The sequence below is a fragment of the Theobroma umbraticum genome, unplaced genomic scaffold (assembly GCF_002168275.2).
Source record: "Theobroma umbraticum cultivar Fairchild unplaced genomic scaffold, ASM216827v3 scaffold_95.0, whole genome shotgun sequence".
Classification (NCBI taxonomy): Eukaryota; Viridiplantae; Streptophyta; class Magnoliopsida; order Malvales; family Malvaceae; genus Theobroma; species Theobroma umbraticum.
This window is the reverse complement of record NW_018397257.1, coordinates 5,936,527-5,955,048: the sequence shown is the minus strand read 5'-3', so window position 1 is coordinate 5,955,048 and position 18,522 is coordinate 5,936,527. Positions and strand designations below refer to the sequence as shown.

The following is an 18,522-nucleotide window of genomic DNA, read 5'->3' as shown; positions in this document are numbered from 1 at the left end:
TGAAGATTAAAAATGGTGACGGTTTTATTCCCAATAAAAAAACAGATAATCAATACCATAGACTACAGAGCTTAGATACAACTTACTGAATAAAATGAGGAGAACTACACCAGTAAGACTTTGGACAATCAATGGTCAATAACATAGCTATAAAGGTTTACTAACTGAAACAACCCTCACTGAGAAAATTTAATAGCCATATCCAAACTCTATTTATCAGCCAATGAGCAGATTCAGATTGATGGTATATGCTATTATCAAAGTCAATTGCATAACAATCACAGTTTGAAAATAGCATGTGGCGAAAGTTATTTACATCATATGATATCTGGCTAAACTACGGATAAGATCAGGATATCCAGTATTTCCAAGGAAGACCATGACAATAAGTTCTCCAAGGTTCAGACACAGGCGAACCTCAACATGAATGAATGATAGGATAGGAGAGGAAAGTGCTTGAAGATCCATCTACTGTCATACTGCCTAGGGGCCATCTGAATAACTTGCTCACCAAGGCTGAATGATCTGCTTTCAGGTTTTCTGAAAATTCCAATTTCTCCTTCTCACATTACTTAGCCATCTAAAATCAATCAGAGGTTGCCCATATTGTAGCTTCACAAGTTGCCTTCTATATGGGATTAGTATATTTTTAAGACCTGCCATTGATAGAGCACAGGGCTGAGACAAAAATTTTAACTCAACACCGCCAAAAAGAATAGCCTTAAAATTAATACCATCCACCTTGCCAATCACAAGGCTGACCTCAGACAAGGGAAGATAATAAGTAAATAGAAAAAACTGAAATAAAAATGAAAGTTTCTAATAATTTTTCCTTTCAATATAATGCACCATATTAAAGCACACTGAATACTAGGCGTACCTGTCATGCACATTGTCCTGTAAAGGTGAGCAATACGGACATCACCTTTTATGCTCATATGAGGCTTCTCCATGCATTCAAGAAATGCTAAATCGGCTTTCAGAAGCTTTTCTTGATCGTGAGTATCATAACCAATATCATGACAATAGCAACAAAAATCTAACCAATCAATTGGTCTCCTGTCCCAAACAAGAGATCCACCATCTTTCCCACTTGACCAATTAGGACCACAGTAATGCCCATATCGTGGAAATAACTGCGAAAGGAAGGCTCTAGCACCTGTATGCCATGGAACCTTGCAAACATATGGCCTAAACCGGATAGGGGTACCTCCATTGGGGGGCTCAATAGCCCCATGTTGTCGTGCACGTCTTTTTAATCCTTTATTTATAGTGGTTGGTGCTCGATTTTTATCATTACCATTAACAGCACATGGAGGAACTGAAACTAGAGTCCATCCCCATAGCCTGATCTCAAAACCAGCTTTCTGTTTAGGATGTTCCAGGAGAGCACTGGTGGATGCGAGAGGCAACTCCGAATCCCTTTTGGGATCGAGACCAAACCATGGAATGCTGAGAAATCCAAAGTTCATCATCAAAAAACACAAGATGCCACCATATTACAGATCTTAGCCAGCACAAGGTAACTCGTTAAGTACACCTGATAAGACATAATTATATCAAGAAATATAATTCCATTTTCAAAAGCATAAGCAAGGGCAACTAACAATCCAAAGCAGTATTCCACAAACCACAATCACATAACAGCCAGCTCAATAATTTCAGTGTTTTTGAGCATGCAAACACCAAATCACTCAAGAAAAAAAGTACGGGACCACAAAGAAATCGAAATTATTAAGCCTTAAAACTTTCACTTTTCTGTAAGACAATTAATGGGGTTGAAATCCAATCATCAATTTTTTTTTCCTCCTAGAGTGTCTGCAACAAAATGAAGATGAAAGAAATTCTGATATTTATATAGATTTTAGCTGAATTACATAAAATTTTGCGAAATTAATCTATTCCACAAACTAATTTTTCCTTTTTCATCAACTTTCTAATTTAATTTCACTACACTCCACAACAGCTAAACTCCCAGGAGCAAAAGATAGGCTTAGAGATCAAGGATTTTATCTGACCAACTTGAATACACTATTCAGACGTTGCAAATAAATCAAATTTATTGCCTTTAAAGCTCAATTATAAGCTTAAAATCTTCCTTAAAAAGAAGAAGAGTTAAAAAGAAAAAAGGATTTCTTCCTCTTTCCCCCTTGGTTTTCTCAGGAATTAAACAGATATAACCATAAACATACAAAGAATGAGAATCAGAAAGGAACTTACTGCGCTAATTCATCGATCACGCAAAAGAGGGATAGGAATAAAGGCGAGAAAAAGAGAAAGTAAAAAAACTGGGGCAATAGAGGAGTTTATGAGAAAATTTCTGTGGACTTTCTCTCTCTATTTGGATTACGGAGTGGGCCTACTTATATTCTGTAGGGCCTACTTCAGAGTCCGATAGATCTAGATTTCATTGAATGAGATTCATATCTATTTTCAGTTTATCTCGTTTTATCTCCACGAGTGTAACGGCGCCGGATCAATACGGGAATTGGTTTGGTAAGTTCCACCCAAGGATGAATGGGACAATATCTTTTTTCTTTCCTTTTTATTTTATATTTTTATTAAAAAATTTCATAATTATGATAGTAAATTTATTAAAATTTTTTTTTAAAAAAAAATTTCCTTACAATAAGCATTAAAATTTTAAAATTATACGAGACTTAATATATTATTTACTTTGTTGTCAATAAATTCTCTCGATTTATGCATTATATTCAGCAAGTCCAAGTCTAACCTGTGTTTCATGCTTTCTTAGATTTTGATTGGGCATGGAATCCAGATGATAAAACATCTATCTCTGCATGTCTCGTATGTTTACCTCGGTGACACACCAGTTTCTTGGTGTTCTAAAAAACAAAACACAGTGGCTAGAGCCTTCACAGGAACACAATATAGAGCAATTGCTATCACTGTTTCTGAAGTCACATGGATTCAATCCTAATTTTAGGAGCTCAAAGTCAAATCCTTCAACACCTTCAATAGTGTATTGAGATAATCCACTGCCACTGCCACTGACACTTGAAAGAAAGAGAATCCGATTTAACATACAAGAATGGAGTATCCGACCTTAGATTATTACTTGTTTGTTCGAGAAAAGCTCAGTCATGAGCAGCATGTCCCAACAACTCACAACTAACAAATGCTTTTACTAAACATTAGTTGTTGTCCAAGATTGGTGTCTCTTGTAAGGACATATTAGAGCAAAGGAAAGATCAGGCTTTTGCTAACACAGCTGAATACAACATAAATGGGACATGCAATATGAGAGCATTACTTCAAACTCAACGGTCAATATTCAGCCTTGCATAATACTCCTTACCATTAGCCAGGGTCACAGCGTTTTCATTCCTGTGGAAACCTTTATACCATCAACAGTACATGTTCAAAAATTAGTTTTAACGTATCATAAACTTTCAATTAGTTTGTGCCAACCATCACCGCCTTGTTAACTTTTGGTGTAAAAATCGTAGCCAAGTGCAGTAGCTTCGTAGCTATATTAATTTGATTCATTATTGTTTCTCCACCCTTGTTTTCCCTGATTGATGGATTCCACAGAAACAAAGTCACCTCTAACCCCTTTAACTACTGGGGATGAGCAATGTGTAGTTGACTGTTCTGAGAATTGAGTCACCTCTAACCTTGGATGATCAAGGTTGTTGTTGTGTTCGCTGGCTTTTATCAACGTGTTCATCGATGAAAGCTTGCCAGGATTTGCACACCCCCGTACACCGCTCAAGAGACTTCACGGGTACCATCGCAAGTATTTCTATTAACAGGTCCCCTGGTAGGATTGGTAGCTGAGTGCTTATCTTCTTCCGACAAAGCTTTTGAATTTTTTATGGTGGCATAATGTAACACGGAGTGCAGCATAACGTTACATAGAACTTGAGACTTTTCAGCTTAGGAGATCTCACGTTCAATCTTGGAAAGGGAGTACTAGGGCTACCGAGATGAGAAAAAGACAGTTCAATTGGTTTTTTATATACCAAAAATCTATAATAAAACTTCTAGTACATCGAAAATAGAAACTAATTAATGAAAATAAATGGACAAAATCAAGATTACTAAATACCAATTTAAAAGAGGGAATGAGTTAGCGCAACAGCAACTCACTCATTCACTTTATATATTAGCAGAGATGATCATACAATAGTGCTCAAAATGGGAAACGAGTTCTCCTCAATGACATTCGTACAAATACATACCTCCACGCTCCACCTACTATTGGCATTGTTACTGGTATCTTTACAATGTCTGACAAAAAATAAACAGCATGGTTACAACTCCAATCACCTTCTCACAACCCAAAAAAAGCAAAGAAAAGAAGAAATAAATTTGAAACGAGCAAGACTACAAGAAATACATTTATATGCAACAATTTAGGATGTACAACAAGACAACATTGTTCCTCCATCTCTGGTTAGTTCCACGGGGGCGATGATGGTCTGTATACAAAATCCTGAGAAGACGTGCCATAGTTCAGATCAAGGTTGTGGAGCTGCTCCATTAGTTGGGAACGCCTTTCCTTGAAAAAATCAAGACGGGTTGTTAATTCTACCAAAGCAGAAGAAGCTGCTGATGGATGTCGTGGATAATCAATCACCTGCAAAAGAACACTGCATCAATACCTACTAACTATATCAAACAAGAATTAATCAGGTGTTAGTTGGGTGATCTGCCAGTTAGAAGGTTTCAACTTTCATGTGATAGTCAAGCTTCACGTGATTGGGTTCTGATGCACATATTGCATGGTCAAAATTAAGGGGAAAAGGCATGAATGTCACCGATGGAACAGAAACAGGCAACTGTTAGTCTTACCTCTGCTGCTCTGGACGTGGATGGGATAGAGGCAGAATCAACCACACAAAGCTCATCCATGGCCACATTTGCTGATGCTTCAGTACTTTTTGAGTCACTCAAGCTTGTTGAATCCATAAATTGCTTTCGAATAGGCTGCCTGCTGCTGTTGCCAACTGCCAACCCCTGTCCTTTAACATTCCTCCACTCCGCCCCTAACAAATTTTCCTGCATCATGGTTTTAAAATGCATATTTAGAGTGGATAAGATGAGGACTGAACATGAATATCTGAAGGAAGGGAACTAAAAGAAGACATAATTTGATGGAGATAGAAAAAAGAACAAGTTCAAATGTAAGAAAGTGTATCAGCTTGACAGAAATGGATGCAGAAAAACTAATGCATTTACTGATCTGGTCATCATCAATTTACTTTCATTGTCATCACCAATGAAAATCCTTGATTTCTGGTATCAGGGTGCATAACAAGCATCGGTTACTTTTATATGCAAAGGACATATCTCGAGAGCTACTGAATCAAATCGATATAGGCATTTCTTTGTTTATAGGGGCTTGGTCCCTAGGTGGACCCTTGACAAAGGACTGTAAAAAAGATGAACCAAATTGCACTCACAAATTTGTCAATGCAGGCAAAGAAATTGTGATAACATCATGTTTTTTTTTTTTCTTACAACAATAACTAGAAAATATGTACCAACCTAAGAATAGTTTAAAAACTGCAGAAACCAGGTAAAATCACTAGCCATCTGTCCTTCGTACCAAGATATCAAAATTTTGAGCTGCCTAGTTTGCTAAGCACCGGAATTATATGAAGTATAAATGGTTACTACATGTGCTTTATGTTCAAACTATTCAACTAGATTGTAAATTTGAACCGGACAATTCATGTTTAAGACATATATTCGCGTGCATTAACCATGTCATGTAAACATAAGATATTAACAAGTATATGTATAATCATAAACACAACACTATTAATTAAACGTGTAAAGATCCTAAACAAGAATATAGATACGTTTATTAAACGTGTAACATGACATGACACACTTGATACGTTTATTAAACAGATCAAGTTAAATATCATATGACATGACGCAATTTATAACCCGTTTAAATAATTAACATGATTAACATTTTAAACATGATAAATATGTTTAATACAAAACACGATTAAATTAAAATGCAAACAACTATAAATGAAATATAACTTCATTATTCAAATTTAAAACAAATAATCACAAAACAAATTATAAGAAAACAATAATATCTATCAAGCATTTCAAAACAGCCATAATAAAATAGAGTATTTTTATATGGAAGTTTTAACGGGTCATAAGCGGGTCTTAAACTTACCTGGTTGACATGTTTACACAATTAATTAAAAGATAATAAACAGGTCACGGGGTATACGGATAGACAATAACATTACTAACTACATGTGTCTTAAATGGGTCCTAAATGGGTTAAGCGGGTTTGACACGTTTAAGACACAAAACACGAGTATCATGAGCCCAAACTCACATAATTCTGTGTCATGTTATTGTGTTGTGTGCAAAATTACCAAGTCCAATTGTGATACACTTCTGAGTTGCTTTGATTTGTTTATTTTGTATATTCTCCGACATTTAGAAATCCTTCATAAGCTGATCATACCAGTATACATATACAACACTTATACAATTAAGCATTATTGGCTCATTAAGCTTTCCACCAATAATAAGGAGAAATATCAGGAATGACATGAAGTAAACAAGGAACAGGACAAGCAAAAGTTAATGACCATTTCCAAGAAAAACAAAAACATTGTTGAGAGGAGAAGCCTAGGCATTTTTACAAACACTTGGCACACAAAATGTAAATCTTATTTAAACAAAATAACTTTCAACCTTTTCAAAAGCCACCCAAATCACAATTTATCACCACAGTAACAAGCCTAAATTCCTACAAAAATATTCCACAAAAACCTTCTTCAATCAACTAGGTTCAAGTCTCAAAATCGACACAAACTAACCACCAAGCACAAGTTGTACCCAAACGAATAAATAAGAATAAAATCAGATTTTGTACTTTAAAATGCATCAAACATCATCATGGAGACTAAAGTAAAAGTTCTTACACACAAAGTTCGAAGATCTTCTCTTCAACAAGCACTCACTCAAAATGTTAACTCTATTTTTGATTCATTACATTTTTTGCTTTCTGTTTCCAGCAACTGTACAGCCACTATAAGCCTCGTTTTGTCTTCTTTTTAGTTCTCTAGTTACACTCCAAATAGGCCCTCTATTACCCAAACTTGCCATTTGAGGTCCTTGTAACAGTGTCAACATGACACAGGTATGGATACAGTGTATGTGCCTTACACAGCACTGACAATGCAGAGGCAGCCTCTTCTCCCTTTGGCTAGCCACAGGGGCTATGGAAGAATAAGAAGAGACAAAGGGAGAGAAAGGAGGGTGGGAGGGAACTTAAGTCTTCATTGCAAAGGCTGGGCAGACAAAAGAAAACAATATGTTGTAGGCTTGTAGATAATAGGGCATTGAATGATACCTGTGGTATCTGTGGGATGGTGGATTTGAGAAGAAAGCAGTTAGCTGGAAGCAGAAGAGAGTGAACAGTCTGATGGAGAGGCAAGTGAGGTGTCAAGCATAAATGTGGCAGATCACTTAAGATGCAGAAGAATTATTGGTTTGAGAAGAAAGAAGCTCAGTCATTGCATTGCAAGTCTTAAGATCAAGTTGACACATTTACAAGCCCTTGAATATTGATGCCATTAAAAGAATGAAAGTGATGTCCGGAATGAGAACTAGAAATTGCGTTTAAGGGGGAATGTTGGTCATAAAATCAATTTTGTTGGGTATTTACTTTGGTTTAACTTTACTAGTTGGCCCACATTCTTTATTCTTATGCTGGACCTGATTTGGTAGGCTTTACGCCCATTTAGGATGCAAATGGATAAGTAAAGAGAAGACAAAAACAACACAAAAGTGGCTGTATAGTTGCTGGAAACAGAACAGGAAACAGAGGCAAAAGACATAGTGAAGACAACATAGAGAAAAAGGAGAGCTTCTCGAGTGAGTTCTAGTTGGTGGGCAAAGTTTAAACTTAATGCATAAGAACTCTTATGCTAGTCTCAGTGATGAGTTTGATACATTTTAAAGTCCATAAATCATAATTTTATTCTTGTTTATTTGCTTAAGTATAACTTATGTTTAGTAGTTATTTTGTGTTGGTTTTCAGCCTCAAACTTGGTTGAAGATAGTTCTTGTAGAAAACATTAGCTGGAGGTTATGCTTGTTTGTGTGACAATATTGAAAGTTACTTTGTCTAAAGAAGCTTTATGTTGTGCATACCAAGTGTTTGTAAGAAATGCCTCCTAAGCCTAACAAAATTAAAGGCAGAACAAAAGAACCGGCTTTTTTCACCAGTACAGACCCTACCTACCAAGAGGTGTGGGTCACTGGTCAACTGGCTGAAATGCCCAGGCACCCAGCATATAGTGCATTTCAGCACCCTTTTAATACACTATCCTCTTCTGTTCATTTCCAGAGACAGACTGAGTTTTTTTCGCTCTAGCCTGTCTTTCACCCTCCAGATTCCTTTTCATAAACATTCCACCTCTAGATTTCTTACCCCTTGCTTTAAGTCTCAGCACATCACCTCTGAATGACAGCCAGTACACACAATAGCTGGCCCCCTCTCTCTCCTCCTTTCTTATTCTTTCCTGTGTCTTTCCCTCGACCAACCCCTCTCTTTTTGCAAAGTTTAAACCAAATCTTGAGATCTACAATAGGCATAGATGCACCCCAAAGTTTGGAGCTGGTTCACCTCATTCTACTGTTGAGTGGTTTTCTTGCCTGAAATCTTAGGTCAATTATTTTGATGAATTAGGAATTTAAGCTCATGTGGGGCTATTTTGGGCAGATGGATTAGTGTTTTTGGTTGGAAATTAGCTGAGAGTTTGTATTAGCTACTTTTTTTTGGCAGTGTTTGAAAATTTTTCTAATAATTTGCTACTTTTTTCTACCCCTCTTATTTTTCTCCATTTTCTGTAGCTCTTTTTTAGTTTTCCCTCAAATCTTTTTCCATTCAACATTTCAAGCCTAAAGCCTAAAATCTTAGCCCAAACTAGCAAACTTCATTCCTTTTGCATTTTGGATCAAAAGCGCTGAAGGAATAGAAACCCAACAAGTAGTGGGTCATCCAAATAATTCAAGGACAGTAGTTCATCTGGGTTGACTAGGTTTTAAAACACTTTAGGGTTGTACCAGCCTGGACAGCCTTCAATGTTCCAATTAAACTTGGTCAAATGACTGGGCCAGACTGGTTCTAAAACACTAGGAAAAACAAAATGATGAAAGCCACAACGACCAAATTCTTTCCCTACTGAAATTTTACAGTCCAACACAATCAGTTGAGATGCATAGAATTTTTAAAAAATATATTGAACACATACCTCCGTTCTTTGTTTCCTCTCATGATTACAAAAAGCAAGGGTTGTGTCAAAATCTTGCTGAAGAAACCTCCTGTGAACATAAAAATTATACATTTTTAGCACAGGGAAAGGAAGAAGACAAACTGGATAGACATCTATTCTTTACCATTTTGGATAGTTGCGAGTTTGCACTAAAAGGTGCATCTAAAATGATAAAACAATGTGTAAATTAGTAATCATAAGAAATCCTTCAAAATCACCATATTACACATAATAACTACCATTACAAGACTATAAAAACTGTTCATAACCATGTAGCAGAAGTTCTTTTCCCCTCTCTGGAATTCAATTGTTGGGCTTTTGAATTTGGCAGTAACCACATTTCCTTCAAACTTTGAATCCAACCTAATTAGCTGAGGCTTTTGGCTTAATGATTCAGAAGCTACCAAAATTATGGCTCTCCTCCCACACTCCACTCAACAAAAGCCCTAAAAATGCCTATTTTTCAAGACATCCTGTAAGAACCACATCTTCTAAAGGGCTTGAATTCAACATGATATCCAAAAAACTTCAAAAGACCTTAGTCTTCAAAAGATATTAGTCAAGGTCACCTGAACGGAGCCCAAGTCTTGAGTTACTATAACATGCAGAAGAGTAATTGTTGCATGACAACAGAAAAGCACAATATCCATGCATGCTATATTTAGGCTAATATAATATTGTCAGGTTGCAGAATCCTAAAGAGAGAGCTTAGAGATAACTCCTAATGCAAGGAACCAACAAGACGAAACAAGTCACATGATAATTTTGGGCACCAACAGGCAAAGTTAACAATGCATCTGGCAAAAGGCAATTTAAACGCTTAAACCAGTACTGAAACAAGTTATTTTAATTGGTTCCTTGAGAACAATCATTATGACCTCATTGAATCTGCCATGCAACTGCCTACCACGTTTAGCATCTAAAGCTTCGGAATCAATGAACAAAAAGAATTTCATGAACTCACTGTTGAGAGTTATGATTTTGAACATGTTGATAACGGTCACATGCATCAGAGAGAGAACCATAGTGATGCTGCCTTTGCTGATTCAACTGATGATGGAGTTCTGCAACTTTCTGCTTCAATCTGGCCACATCAGCTTCGGCAAGAGCAATCTCCTCAAGCTCGGCCCTCGTCTTTACATCAATTTTAAGTTATAAGTATGAGAAATGCTAAAAGTAAAAAGAAAAATGGTTCTCTCAACATATGTACAAACCTTGGAATCCATTCCACGGGAACTAGAAAATTGTCCAGATGACATGCTCAATCCAACTTCAAGTGCTGCTCGAAGATCTCGTTCAGCTTGAAGCTGCTCTTGCAATCTAGAGACCTATATAGTCATTTACAGGTAAGTATGAACACAACTTTGGGAACATAAGGCCACAATAAAAGCTTAGATAATTGTACAAGAAAAATCATTTTCTCAACAAGAAAGAAGATAGATATATGTCCACAGTGAGAGATTCTGTGCAACCCATTTAGTTCATACAGCATCAAAATTATTAACCCGCTTAGTTCTTCTATAGTCCGCAAAAGTTGCAAAAAAGAAAGTCAACTCTCCAAAGTGTTACTTGTCCATAACTATATAACAATAAACGCAAGCCATAAAATCTGCAAGTTAGCATGGCTCTCTGCAGATTGCACAGCATCCAATCATCTAAGCAGCCATCAGTTCAAACACCTTCACTTCCCACATACTTAAGAGATGGCACAAAATCATCAACCACATGAGCCCATTGGGCTGTTAGTGTCCAAAAAATTTTGAGACCTTTTCTCTTTCAAACAGATCTAAGAAAGTTCAGAAATCTAAAATCTTCAATATCAAATTGAAATAGCAAGTCTAATAGAATAATCAAAGGTAGGCAACATAAAAAAGACACACATGTGCTTCTTGATGACAGGATTAAATTTAGAATCCAAGGATGGATCCTAACTACTGCGATATAAAAAGGTTTAGAAGCTAATGCCTCATTAAAGTAAAAACAACCAAGATAGAAAAGGAGCCTAAGTAAACCATGTACTACTAATCCAAAATGAAAGCAAAGTAAAAGATCCTAAGACTCAATTCCTTGCTCAACATGTAGTGCAAAAAATAGCAAGCAGATTTAGAGATGAAAAATCTCTGAGGAAAAGTGAAGTGTTCAATTGGTAAGAAAGACATACATCTTGTTCAAGTGCCAGGCGACGTTCATGCAAAGCTTGTTTTCTTCTTTCCAAGCTAGCTTGTAAAATTGCATTTCCTCTAGTCTATAACAGGTAATGAGCAATGTGTCAGAGGAAACAGAAAATATTTCTCTAAAATGGTTTTAAAAAAGAAGCATTACCTCTTTTGCGATACGATGTTGCAGTTCATTCTTTGTAATCTCAAGCCTCTGTATAGCAAGCCTAGAAAAAATTCAACAAATTAATTTTGTGATTAAACTATGGACAGCATCAGATTTATGCTACATTTAGACAGTTTTAATATAAGAACTCAACTGCTCACTGTTTTAACACTATGGGCATCTTACAACACTATCAAGTCAAAATAAGATGTAAATAGATTTTAAAGATGGATGCCAAAAGTCATACTTGTGCTAAGCAGGAGCTGCAAAAGCACAAAGCCTGAGTAATAGTTTTCCAATTTGCAAATACTAGTAAAAATAATGTGAATAATAAAGCTGAAAGCTACAAGATGTAATGAGTATCTTACTCTTCTTCGCCAGAAGAATCAACAGATTCCATCGATGGTGTCTTTCTGGCCTGAATAACAAAGCAAATGAAAGATTCAAGTAAGTAGAGTCTTATTGTGTGAATCAAAAACTTGTAGAAATGAGAGTAAAACACCTAATTTTGTTTCCATGTGCGAAACCAAAGCATACGTATGTCCACCAACAAAATAAGGAATAATGTTTTGCAAAGATGATTTAGGAGGAGTGAGAAAAAAATTGCACTTGATACATTATCAAGCTTGTCACATATGTAAATTATGCAATTTTTAAGAACACAAAGGATTTTTGTTAAGATTGACATTTCTTGGCTAGTTGATGCAGCTACCATAGTTTCCATTTGTTTATTCAAGCACATGAAAAGAAGCAACCCTCCAAATGATTCCAGGGCCAAAAAACTTGTCAAAGAGTTATTACACAAGGAAGAAAGTGGAGATAAAGAAATTATCTATACAAGGAAACTGATGACTGAGCAGGACAGTTTAGTATGAGTTGAAGCTACATCAACCACAAACATTCCATTGAGAATAAAAATGCAATCTTTGGATGATGTGGGTATGACGCAGCGAGTTAGCGTAAAAACAAAGACTAGCACCTAACTAAACCTCTAAGATTAATAACCAAGTTTCAAATATTGCACTCAAACATTTGGCTCATTGGTTGGTGCATGATCCCCTACTCAAAGAGAAGGATTCGAATCCCCCCTTCCCCAATTATATAAAAAAAAAAAACTCAAATTTCAAATATTGAAATTTAAACTCAAGTTTGAGAGCAGAACTCAGTAATGTTATTAGATGATCCTAAAAACTAAGCCTAAAGGTCTTATTTATAGCATTATAAGCTCAAATCCTAATAAAACTCTACTTCTAGTTGTCTGGTACAACTAGAGTAGTTAACAAAAAAATTAAATAAAATAAATATTCTACTCCTAATCAGAGCATCACTATCCTAAAGTCCTAGTACAAGTAAATTAAATAAAAGAGAAATTCTATTATACCTATAATTCCTATTTAGACTCCTAACTACAAGGAAAATATTAAAATTATGAACATGCCCATTTATGACTTTTGGATTTTTGTTTTGGCTTTTGACACTCAGCTTTCTCCAAGCCTGCTTCAAGAAACTACCTACTAGACATTCTACGTTAGTCCCCTTCACTTGAGAAAAACTCGACCTCGAGTTAGCTTGTATATTTGGATACAAGGTTCATCTGATGAATAAAATGGATAAATATCCGCTTTGTGTACACAATAGAAAGTGGAGATTTTCTAGTGGCATTATGAACAACACTATTATAAGCAAACTTTGCTTATGCCAATGCAAAGTTCCATTGCTTCGGTCTATCACTACAAATATTGCAAATCAGATTGCCAAAGGTTTTGTTTACTAATTCAGTTTAGCCATCAATTTGTGGATGAGCTATAATACTGTAATTCAAGTATTGAGTCAAACATCTTCCACAAAGTCCTCCAAAAATGACGAAGAAACTTGCTGTCTCCATCTGAAATGATGGTTTTAGGCACACCATGTAGACGAACAACCTCCTTGAACAACAATTTGACCATTCCACTTGCATCTAAAGTCTTCTTGCAAGAGATAAAGTGCGCCATTTAGAAAACCTATCAACAACAACAAATACAACATCCATGCCCCTTTGTGTTCGAGGCAATTCAAGCACAAAATCCATAGATAAATCCTCTCCAATATTTTTTGGAACAGATAGAGGCATGTACAAACTAGTATTTTAGGACTATCCCTTTGCGGTTTGACATATGTAACATTGCTGCACAAATCTTGTTACATCCCATCTCAAATGTGGTCAATAATATCTTTCCCCAATAGCAACAATTGTTTTGTCATGGCCTAAATTACCAACAAGACCTCAACTATGCAAATCTCTAATCAACTTTTCTCTCAATAAAGATTTAGAAATGCAAAGCTGGTTGCCTCACATTTAAAAACCTCATGGATGTAAAAATTTTAAACAAGTTGATTTGTGAGACACATCTCCCATGTATCATGAAAATCCTCATCAATATGATACAATTCCTTGATTGTATAGAAACTCACAACTTCTTATCTCATTGTCACTAGCAAATTTGCACGTCTACTCAATGCATTTGCTACTTTATTCTATACTCCAGCCTTGTGCCTTAGTTTGAAAGGATATTTCTGCAAAAATTGAGACCACCTAGCATGTATGTCTTTACTGATCCATTTTTAACTATTCAAGTACTTCAATGCCTCATGATTTGAATACAAAACAAATTCTCATCTGATCAAGTAATGCTCCCCATTCTTCAAAGCACGCAAAATAGAATAAAATTGTTTATCATGCGTGGTCCAGTTGTGCCTTGCATCACTGAGGTTTTCATTGAAATAAGCTATTGGTTTCTTCTTTTGTGAAAGAAGAGCTCCTATTCCCACACCACTAGCGCCACATTCAACTTCAAATAATGTATTAAAATTTGGTAATGCTAAACTAAGAGCAATACATAGCTTTTCCTTTAGTGCCGCAAAACTGGTTGCAGCTTCTTCTCTTCACTGCAACTTCCTCTTCTTCACTCATTTTGTAATAGGTGCTGCAATACTACTGAAATTTTTGATAAAACGCCTACTGAATGTTGCCAACCCATGAGAACTTCTAACTTCTGTTATTGTTTTTAAGGTAAGCCATTCTCTAATAGCTCGAATCTTCTCTTCATCCACCTAAATTCCATTTGCACTAACTACGTAGCTTAAGAAAAACAACTTATTCGTGATAAAGCTGCAATTCTTCAAGTTCACATGCAACTTATTTTTTTGTAAGACCGTTGATACTTTGCACAAGTGCAAAAGATGCTCCTCTTCTAATAGACTATAAATCAAGATATCATCAAAATAAACCACTAAATATTTTTCAATAAAAGGTTTCGGTACCTAATTCATCAATCGCACAAAGGTATTTGGCGCATTGGTCAACCCGATGGCATCACAAGCCACTCATACAATCCTTCTTTTGTCTTCAAAGTTGTTTTCCACTCATCCCCACGTCTAATTCAAACCTAATGGCATCTACTACGAAGATCATTTTTTTAACACCTTAGCCCCATGTAACCTATCAAGCATATCATTTAGCCTAAGAATTGGAAACTTGTATCCAATAATAATTCTGCTGATGGCTACGCTATCCACACACATCCTTCAACTCCCATCTTTCTTTGGGGTTAACAAAGCAGGAACTGCACATGAACTTGTACTCTCTTAGATATGTCCTTTGCGCAATAACTCCACTTTCTCCTTGAAAATCTCGCTCTCATTTGGGCTCATCCTGTAATGAGGCAAGTTTGACAAACTAGTACCAGGAATCAGGTCAATATGGTGCTCAATATCTCTTATGGGTGGTAAACCATTAGATAAATCTTCTAGCATCACATCACTGAATTCTACTAGTAATAGTTTGACTGCTTCTGGACGCTTTACTATTTTCTAATCCTTTTCAATTGACAACACTTGTTTTACAATCAGAGCGTGCACCTCTTTTGACTCTTTGAAAGCAATCTTTATCTCATTCCCCGAATAAATGAAGGTAAAGAAAGTTCACCCCTCCACTTTAGAAGCTTTGATTTTGGTACTTCCTTTCATTGGTAATAGAATAACTTTATGCCTTTTTTTTCCAATTTATGAGTGTTTTCTCTTCTATCATGCTACATTACAACATCAAATTGCCAAGATCTATCAAATAACAGGTGATAAGCATCCATACCCACAATATCTAAATATACCACATCCCTCTATTTACCAATGAAAAAAAGTACCTTGAATCGTTCTATTACATGAATCTTCTCTATTGCTTTAATCCAATCAATAGCATATGGATTAAAGTGTTTCTCTGCTTTAAATCCCAAACTTTTCGCAACATCCTTACCAATAATATTCTAGCAACTACCATGATCAATAATCACATCAAATAAACAGTTAGTGATAGTGCAACTGCTTCGAAATAATTGATGTCGCTAAGTATTATCCACTTATTTTGGAGACAACACCATTCTTCTCACCACATGGTTTTGGCTATCATCATCATCCTTATACTCATCATTATTCCCATCTTGACTACAACAAATCTCATCATACTCCTCTTCTCGTTCCACCACATGAATTGCTTTTCTGAGAAGACAGTCACTAGATCTATGACCAAATTGATTGCATTTGTAACACTTCCTTGAATGTGGTTTAGCATAGGGATTTGTAGCTTTGTGCTCATCCTTCGCATCTGTCACTTTCTGCTGTCTAGCCGCCTTCTCTTCCTTGTACCAATCATTACATGCAGAACTATCATGAATTAATTTATTCTTGTCGTTGGATACTCTATAACTATCCCCACTATAACTCTTGCGAGAATAATCAGATCTGTTTTTCTCTCGCAACATCAATTTAGCCTTTAAAGCAATATTTTGTGCTTCAGATAAATGTCATAATATCTGTACCCCTATCTTGTCTCTAATAACTGGCTTCAACCCTTTTAGATACTTGGCAACCTGTTGCCCTTCAGTCTCCCTCAAGCCATTCCGCTCTGCTAGTCTCATAAATTTTGCAGTATATTCGTGAACAGTTTTCTGATCTTGATGGCACCTATGGTATTGCTGGAATAAAATCTGCTCATAATTAGGAGGAAGAAAATCTTTTTGTAACAATTGCTTCATCCTATACCAAGTTCTAACTGGTGTTTCCCCACACGATTCCTTCTGGACTGCAACCTTTTCCCTCATGTAAAAGCCCCACCTTTCAATCTACAAGCGACAAGTCTCACCTTTTTTCCTTCTGGAATTTTCATATATTTGAAAAATCTATCTATTTACGCAATCCAATCCAGAAAATCTTTAATATTCAAACTCCCATTAAAGCAAGGAATACCTATCTCTAATTTGTAATTACGAGTATCTCTGTCACCATAATTATTCCTTCCATATCCAACATATCTTTTTGTAACACAATCATCTTCCATTTCTGAATCTTTCATGTAAACCTGTTGTCTACGCCTGTTTGCAAGAACAAGTCTACCGACAAGCTATCCGCAAGCTACATCATTTTCGGTACAAGGCCTCTCGTTATTCCAGTTTCTATTGGCATCTACGCCTAAAGCATCTAGTCAATCTACAATTTCTACAAAACATCATTCCAAACGCTGGAATCTGAGATCCATTCGTTGCTCAAAAGCCCTCAATGCCACCCCTTGATCTTGCATTGCAGATCATAAGGTCTTAGTTCCCTGATCTTTGCCATGAGAACCGCTGCCTACCATGACTGGGTCAGTTGCCATTAGATTGGACGAGTTTTTCCCGCTCTGATACCAACTGACGCAACAAGTTAGCCTAAAAACAAAGGCTAGCACTTGACTAAGCCTTTAAGGTTAATAACCAAGTTTCAAATATTGAAACTTAAACTCAAGTTTCAGAGAAGAACTCAGTAATGTTATTCGATGATACTGAAAACTAAACCTAAGGATCCTATTTATAGCATTATAGGCCCTAATCCTAACAAAACTCTACTTTGGTTGTTTAGTACAATTAGAGTAGTTAACAAGAAACTTAAATAAAATAAATATTCTATTCCTAATTAGAACATCATTATCTTCCAGTCCTAGTACAAGTAAATTAAATAAAAGAGAAATTCTATTATACCTATAATTCCTATTTAGACTCCTAACTAACAAGGAAAATATTAAAATTATGAACATGCCCATTTATAACTTTTGAGCTTTTCGTTTTGACTTGTGACGCTCAGTCTGCTCCAAGACATTCTACGTCAAGGTCATCTATCAAATGATGGAATAGTTTGGCCTCATAGTTGTAGGCACTAAGTTTGTTTCTCAAGCTTTGCTTGCTGGATTTATCAAAAAGTCATAAAAGAAAAAGAAAGAAAGTGACCTGCGTAATGGAAAATCCTAGAATGTAGCAACAAGAACACAAAGCAAAGATGCAAGAACAAATAAAGTTTTAACTTAATTCTTATGATTCCTTTCGAAAATCAACTTTTCTTATCGCCGTGGTTGTAAAGTTTATTCAGATAGACATCCTATTTAAGTGAATCAACCATGTTAAAATCCATCCAGATATTGCTTGAATCAGTGTGATGTGCCTAATGCATGTAATTTCAGAGTTCCTCAAAATTAGATAATGCATCATAAAAAGGGAACTCACATTGCTTCTTCCCCAGAATGTTGGTTTCTTTGCATTAAGACTGGAGCCTTTAGCTTTACCAACAAGCTTCTCAGTGGAAGATTCAACTCCAGGCATAGATATAGGATGGTTAGGATCCATTGAAGAAAGAATCTCACCCATCGATCGGTAAGATTCACCAGTAGGTAGCACACTTGGAACATCTATCTCAGTAATTGGATTTTCATTTCCTTTATTTTGCTTACCTTGTTCCTCCAGCTGAGCATCAGGATCTCCCATCTGTAAAGGACCTACAGCTAAGCTTGAACTCTCAACTTGAGTATGATTGTCTCTAGGGGATCCAACATCTGAACCATCATCCCCAA

The 18,522-nt window shown here is 36.1% G+C and overlaps 2 protein-coding genes across 3 annotated transcripts in view; both read right to left on the bottom strand.

Annotated features, from left to right (window-relative positions):
* Positions 1–2,346, bottom strand: LOC110412222 (Phospholipase A2 family protein). Its single transcript, XM_021422741.1, has 3 exons — positions 2,221–2,346; positions 881–1,540; positions 1–656 (listed from the first exon to the last, which is right to left on the bottom strand). The coding sequence occupies exons 2-3, from the start codon at positions 1,473–1,475 to the stop codon at positions 532–534; spliced, it is 720 nt and encodes a 239-aa protein (XP_021278416.1). The 5' UTR covers positions 1,476–1,540; positions 2,221–2,346; the 3' UTR covers positions 1–531.
* A 1,715-nt stretch (positions 2,347–4,061) lies between these two features.
* LOC110411813 (Rho GTPase activation protein (RhoGAP) with PH domain-containing protein) overlaps positions 4,062–18,522 on the bottom strand; it is a 25,801-nt gene continuing 11,340 nt past the window's right edge. For both annotated transcript variants that reach the window (XM_021422141.2, XM_089782855.1), the window contains exons 14-22: positions 18,179–18,522; positions 11,981–12,030; positions 11,613–11,673; positions 11,452–11,535; positions 10,505–10,618; positions 10,255–10,424; positions 9,270–9,339; positions 4,819–5,025; positions 4,062–4,603 (exon numbers count right to left, since the gene is read on the bottom strand). In XM_021422141.2, the coding sequence (XP_021277816.1) occupies positions 4,421–4,603; positions 4,819–5,025; positions 9,270–9,339; positions 10,255–10,424; positions 10,505–10,618; positions 11,452–11,535; positions 11,613–11,673; positions 11,981–12,030; positions 18,179–18,522 (1,283 nt within the window). In that variant the 3' untranslated portion in view covers positions 4,062–4,420. The remainder of the gene's footprint in view (positions 4,604–4,818; positions 5,026–9,269; positions 9,340–10,254; positions 10,425–10,504; positions 10,619–11,451; positions 11,536–11,612; positions 11,674–11,980; positions 12,031–18,178) is intronic.